Genomic DNA, 7,346 nt, shown 5'->3' with positions numbered 1-7,346 from the left:
TCTTTATAACTATCTTTAAAATCTTGGCGCTGGTTTGCGTTTTTTTCTTTTGCTTGCAGCAACCAGATTAGGGCAAAATTCTTTCCTCTTGACTCCATTTCGATGTTATCACTTTAATATTTATTATTTAAAACCAATTTAACTGTTGCTTTCACGAACTGTGATGATAGAAATTTAGAGAAAACAACAAAGTATCTATCACGAGGGCGCAGGTGTCAAGGCAACGACGCCACATATTTTGTGCGTTAAAATTTATGAGCGTGAAAAGAACATTTAAAAATACTACCGAAAATATGATGCTTTAAAGGAGACATAAGTAAAACTCAAGAATAAAGAGGCAAGACCTTCAATGTAGGGGCTGAAATTTATACAGAAGCAAGATAGAATGAAAATATCTTTAGGAGTGGCTACGTAGGAGCTAGTAGAATAAACAGCCGCAAAGTAGGGCTAATACTTCCACTTGAAGCGTCAAAGTAGGGCCTATATTTCGACTCGGGCGGAGCCGGAAGGATTTTTTTTGCAAGTGTAGGCACGATAATTTTCAAAAGATTGATCAGATTGTATTCTTCTTTGGCACACTTTTTTAAGGCCTAAAAAGAAAGAACGAGTTCTTATACCACCTATTTTTGATGAAAATTCCACAGTGAGCGCATTTTCAAAATTTTTGAAACCATATTTTCGTAAGATTTAAAAATTTTATGCACCGTTATTCATAGTACTCAGAAACTCAAACAAGTTATCCTTATGACTTAAAAAAGAAAATTATCAGAGTTAGAGCATTTTCAAAATTTTTTAAATAACTAAAATGAACATTCGAAGCCAAAATACGCATGATATGAAAAAAGTCAAGAGAAGAAAAACGTTGATTTTTGAAAGCCCTACAAGATTAGTATAACAACTTTTTTTATTTTGTCAAAAAGTTAAACATTTGAAGGTACAAAAGAAAAAATTTGACGGTACAAAAAATAATGAAAAACAAAAAAAAAGTGAATTAACTAGAATCAAGCGCCCTGGAAATGGCTGATATCGAGTTGCGGCGCGGTCATAAAACATAGCGGCAGCGGGTGCTGCCTTCCCCCTCCATGCTACTACCTTCTCCGCTTCTCGTCGTTCGCTGTAGAAAGATCAACTCACATTTCCCATGAATGTTCCTTCATACTCTACCCAGGTTTAGGACTGGCAGAAAAATGTTTAAAAAAAGAATTTGTTTATATAGGCATGTTTAAAAATTGATCGGAAATATGTATTATCAACAATATAATACTAGAATATAAATAAACAAATCTAATTAATTTTTCAGCTAGAGTTCATACATAATAATAATGAAGTATTATTTAACCATATATTATCTCAATAAAGAGAAATAAATATTGAAATTAGCTACATATTTCTCCCTCATACATTTCAGCTATTTATTTCACTTTAAACTAAACTAAAATTTTTACTGAAACTTGGTAAAATATTAATTTATAAACGAACTGGTAGAAATTTGCGTGAAACCTGACGAACAAACTCAAACCGATTTATGAATCCGACTTGGATTGTCAAAATTGCATCGATAAGAAATTGTTCTTTTTCGATGACTTCTTTTATCTTTGTTGCTGTACTCCTCATTTTTAAGTAGACTTCGATCTGCATTTCTTTAAAAATCTTGATTATATTGAAAATGTTCGGATACATACAACTACGCGCACAACAAACGGTTGTGAAGCGTATCATTCAAAATTAAACGCTGAATTTTACACGCCTAATCCGAAAGTGAAGTGAAGGAAAATTAATGGGAAATGTGAGTTGATCGTTTTATGGCGAAGGTCGAGAAGCGGAGAAGGTAGTTAGCATGAAGGGGGAAGGCACCACCTGCTGTGTTTCCTGACCGCGCCGCACAAGGTACGAAAAAAATTTGTTTATTCAAAAAAGAGCTGCAAATTTAAAATAATTATTTGTTTAAAGTATGCGCAGTTTTTGTTTAATTCGTAAAGACAAAAGTTGTTCATCTAAAAAGATCTATAAATTTGTTGTTAATCATTTTTAGATAGGGCGAGTAGATTTTCTTTCAATCGTAAAAAATAATATTAAAAATAAGAAATTTAAAGTTTTGGAAAAAGGCCACAAGAGACGAAAAAAATTAACAGACAAAAGTTGTGTAACGAAACAATATCTACAAGTTTTTTATAAACTCTGGTTATAAAAATATATAGAAATAACGCGTAAAAGCTATCTCAGGGTTCCCATCCAGCCCCTTAACCCAGCCTGCGGGGGGTCTATTGTTTCGGCCGAGTCGAGCGCTGGCGGTACAGTCTTCTTCAACAACGCACTGCGAACCCTACATGCTACGCACCATCGCGATGCACTATGAAGAGAAAGAGAGACACTAGAAAAGGAAAAGGAAGGAAACACAGTGCAGAACTACATATTAGGGGGCCCGTCATCTTTTCGGATTGAACATTGAATAGTTAAAAATTTCTTTTTTTCTTTTGATACTTAAATTACTTGTAACTAAAAAAATATATTTTTCTTTTAACAATTCATTGCCACTACTAAAGTAGTTCTACTTTAACACCTGGTTGTTCAATTTTTAACCCAAAAGATGAATTTTCAAACCAAAAAATTAATTTTGTACCGCAAAAAACTAATTTTTAACAAAATTCAGTTACTCTCAACCACACAGTTGAATTTTTAACTAAAACACATTAATGTTTAAACAAAAAGTTTAATTTTTATACGGGAAGAAAACGAATTTTTAAAACAAATTCAAGAATTCTAAAGCAGAAAGTTTTCAACTAAAAAATATGAAATTTTAAACCACAAGATTAATTTATTTTGAAAAAAGACGAATTTTCAATATAATTCGAAAATTATCAACCAAGCAGTTAAATTTTCAACTAAACAAGATGAATAATTATACAAAAAGTTTAATTTTCTATCTAGAAAAAACTAATTTTTTAACATAATTTAAAAATTCAATTCATTGCATGTACTCAAACATTACATTATTCCTTCGTTAGAATAATGTATTGGCCCTGAAAAGGGCCGATTGTTCTTGGCTCTCTCTCTCTCTCCTGCTTGATACGGCAGTCCTCATTGGGGATAGAGTATTTAAAAATATTTCTTGTGATAAGTCTGTAATAGGGTTGCTTCATAACTTTCTACAACATAATTTTTGAATGGATAATTAAAAACTAAACTAAAAAGTCTTTTATTATTTTGATTTTTAGAAAACTATTCTTAAAAATTTTATATAGGCTAAGCGGTCAATAACGACAGCGGCCAATAACAGAAGCGAATGTTTGAAATGCAGCTAAGTGATTGGCCCAGACACTGTTAGTCTAGTCTCCGCTATACACAAGTCGCCACTAATAGTTTTGTCTGCTCTAATAGGTCCCCGAGATAAATGAAGGTATAATGTATTGTTTGAATACATGCAATGAATTGAATTTTTAAATGTTGTTAAAAAATGAGTTTTTTCTAGATAGAAAATTAAACTCTTTGTATAATTATTCATCTTGTTCAGTTGAAAATTCAACTGCTTGATTGATAATTTTCGAATTATATTGAAAATTTTTTTTTTTTAAAAGTAAATTAATCTTCTGGTTTAAAATTTCATATTTTTTAGTTGAAAACTTTCTGTTTTAGAATTCTTCAATTTGTTTTAAAAATTCGTTTCCTTCCTGTATAAAAATTAAACTTTTTGTTTAAACATTAAGCTGTTTTAGTTAAAAATTCAACTGTGTGGTTGAGAGTTCTTGAATTTTGTTAAAAATTGGTTTTTTGCAGTACCAAATTAATTTTTTGGTTTGAAAATTCATCTTTTTGGTTAAAAATTGAACAAGCCGGTTTTAAATTAGAACTACTTTAGTAGTAGCAATGAATTGTTAAAAGAAAAAATATATATTTTTAGTTTCAAGTAATTTAAGTATCAAAAGAAAAAAATAAATTTGTAACTATTCAATGTTCAATCCGAAAAGATGACGAGCCCCTTAATATGTAGTCCTGCACTTTGTTTCCTTCCTTTTCCTTTTCCTAGTGTCTCTCTTTCTCTTCCTAGTGTATCGCGATGGTGCGTAGCGTGTAGGGTTCGCAGTGCGTTGTTGAAGAAGACTGTACCGCCAGCGCTCAACTCGGCCGAAACAATAGACCCCCCGCAGGCTGGGTTAAGGTGCTGGATGGGAACTCTGAGATAGCTTTTAGCCAAAATAACAAATATACTTTTTGAAAAAAGGTCACACGATACAATAACATTTTATTTAACAACATTTTTCGCTTAAATTATATCTACATTGAATATAAAAAATTAAATTGATTGAAAAACGACATAAGTTGCAAGAAAATGTTTAATAATCATTTTTATTTTAATAGAATGTGCATTTTTTAATGGTAAAAATAAAACAATATTCTATTATTCATTTAAAGTTTAAACATAGAATCTTTTTTTGTAATAGCGATCATGTACACATTTTATTTTAAAATTACCTTGTTGCAATATTCTAAATATTTTTGTAATCCTAGGTCGAAAAAAAACGAATTTTGGGCTGGAAAAAAGGAAAAAGTTGTACGTATTTATTTAAATATTTCTGTAAACATAGTTTTAGTTGTGTGTAATTTTTTGTAAAAATATTCCATCAGGGAGGGTATTTTCGGATTCTCAACAGTTCGATTATTCTCGAGTCCGACTCGACCCAAGCTTTGAAGCTTTTTGCACACCACCTAATAGTCATCTATAGACTAGATGCATATTCTAAGGCTGACATGGAATTTCAAAGAAAGTAGAAATGAAAAAAACTGATTCAGTGTAAGGCACCTCAAATGTTGAATTTCGGGTTTTCAACATTCGATGAACGGGGCGGTCGAATTTGCGAATTCGACGCGCGGGTCGATCAAATCGAAAAAAAATATTTGACGGTAGCATGCGACCAATGTCAGTTCTTCGAATTTATGCATTCAACGTGCGGGTTCAAATCGAATAAACCGATCCGAAAACGAACGCGTGCCGAATCAAAAATGCCACGTTGGATCCGTCAAAATTATACTTTAAAATCATACTCTACTTTTCGCAGAACATCATACAGAATATTTCCTGTAAATTTGATAAAAAATGCCAAGAATTGGCTGAATTACGGCGAGTTAAATTAAAAACAGACCAAAATTGCGGTGTTCTAAATATCGGGCTTTTCGGGTTTAGTTTAAAGACTGTAAAAGCTACAACTTTTTTGTTCGAAAAGAAAAATGCGCAACTACGTTTGCTATAAAAATGTATACTTTTAAAATTCAAATTCAAAACTTTTTTTTAAAGTGTTCAGGGGCAACGCTGTTCAGCGAGAAAAATGTATTGGTAGTTATAGAATCTGGCCCGTCATTTCAACACAATAATTACCCTTCATTTAAGTAGTATATAATTTAAACAGTCACTTGAAATATTAACTGAACGTGTTATTTATACTTGTTGACAGTTCTACTATATGAAATATTGTTAATATTTCCTGTGCTTTATATACTCATCCTAGTATACTAATAAATTATAATTACTTCTGATGTAAATGGAAAATTAGGAATTTCTTTTTATACTAATTCTGAGTCAGAATTTAGTTTCGGGTACGTTTCTTACTTCCAGGAATTTTGCGTTATCAAGAAGCGAAGTAGCAGTGTTGACGTCGTTACTGAGTGCGCTGATTGGCTAGGTCGTATCGCGCGAATCAGTAATTAAGATGGTGGTGACGTCAGACAATGGATGTCCATGCGTCAGACTGACCCGCATTGAAAGTGAAGTAGTCGGGTATTGTCGAGCTCTTTCTATACATCTATAGTTTCCCAGTTACGTCACGTTAGTAGGCTCAGCTCTGTAAATGCCAGAGCAGAATCCAGATTGCCAGTTAATGCTTAAACGTCGTGTGTTGAGCATCGGTGAGAGCTCTTGATTTTCGATCGTTTTTAGTAGCTTTACGCCAACGAGAAAGTTCAGAATTTTCTTATTTATTCTAAGCCTTACCTCAATATGGTTGGAACATGTTTATTTTTTTCAGTAGTCAATGAAATAGTGAAAGGTGTACAGTGAATTTATCGACGATTGATTAAAACCTTTTTTAAGCACCCTAGTTTTTCTGTGTTCTCGAGTTCCACAATCCTGGTCCTCGGATCTGTGTGGCGTACAAGGGTCTTTTTGTTCGGTTAGCTTTAATGCTTTTATTTCATTTCCTTTCACCGGTTGACAAGTGAACCTCGGGCGAAGACTCGGCACTGAAATAAATAATGCAGCGTGTGCCAGTCGCGGGTTTTCACGAAAACGTCATTGAAGATCATAACTACACTATGTTTTCTATGTACCCATCTTGTGGAAATTCTAACGATCATTGGCAACTTACGAAAGAAGAAAAGGCTATGGTAAGGGAAAACTATGTATTAATTACACAAATTTTGGTAATAAGTTAGGATTCTTCATTTCTAAAGTGTTACGGTGCGTGCACGTTAAGGCGTATCGGTAAAAAATGTCTTCATTCTCAGTCCTAACAGGGTTGAAAACTTACCTTTGGTGGTACAAACACTCCTAAGCAATTCCATGTCAAATCATCTGAAGAATTTCAGCTAATGTTAGTAATTTTGATGATAATTATAGTATCCGTTCTCTTAGGTGTTAAATGAAAAACCCTACAATAATTTTTGAAAAAATAAAAAAACTTAGGAGATTCAAAATTGAAAATGTAGGTCCGTTTTTTTAACTTTCATAATTTAATTATTCTTAATAGGAGGCAGTTTACAACGAATTTTTTTTTTAACAAAAATATTTCAAAAACTAATTTTGAAACTGAATTTCTGAAGAAAGGCTTACCTTTTATTTTAATGGATCTCTCTTAGTTTTCGAGAAATAATTAAGAACTTCGTCCGTGGCATAGTGTGTCCAGCGCCCGAGAGTCTCAACTCGGAAGTTCGTGCACAAGATTATAATATTCTTCTATTGTCAGTGACAAATTTCCTATATAGGCTAGATAGGCTGCAGTCTAGGGCGTCAAAATTTGAGGGGAGGGAGGAAAAATTTAATAATTACATATACTGTGAATTAAAAATCTAGTAGTTAATTTCTGTTAGTCTAGGAGCGACAAATAGTTAAATCTGCTACTGTCATTAATCGTCTTTTGTTTAAATTTTTTTCACATCATGTTCATCCTTTGGGCGTAAGTTTTTAATTATTTCTCGAAAAATAAACAAGATCCCATTTTGATATTGATAGGACTTGTAGAGGATATTGTGTGCTATGTATATTTAAAAAATGAAGAGAAAAGAGTGAGTGTGTGTTCAGAAATTCTGTTCCAAAATTAGTTTTTAAAACATTCAAAAAGTTTTGTAATTTTTTTGTT

At 32.4% G+C, this 7,346-nt stretch overlaps 1 protein-coding gene across 2 annotated transcripts in view; it reads left to right on the top strand.

Moving 5' to 3' along the window:
- Window positions 1-7,346, top strand: part of LOC117172499 (transcription factor kayak) — a 141,703-nt gene that overhangs the window by 39,271 nt on the left and 95,086 nt on the right. Inside the window, exon 1 of one of the 2 annotated variants that reach the window (XM_033360498.1) lies at window positions 5,795-6,375. The exons of the other annotated variant lie outside the window; for it this stretch is intronic. Within the exon in view, the coding sequence (XP_033216389.1) occupies window positions 6,244-6,375 (132 nt within the window). The 5' untranslated portion in view covers window positions 5,795-6,243. Of the gene's footprint in view, window positions 1-5,794; window positions 6,376-7,346 lie in introns of those variants that run through there. 2 annotated transcript variants of the gene reach the window in all.

The sequence above is a fragment of the Belonocnema kinseyi genome, chromosome 5 (assembly GCF_010883055.1).
Source record: "Belonocnema kinseyi isolate 2016_QV_RU_SX_M_011 chromosome 5, B_treatae_v1, whole genome shotgun sequence".
Lineage (NCBI taxonomy): Eukaryota > Metazoa > Arthropoda > Insecta > Hymenoptera > Cynipidae > Belonocnema > Belonocnema kinseyi.
Note: the sequence above shows the minus strand (reverse complement) of the source record. Positions and strands in the feature narration are given on the sequence as shown.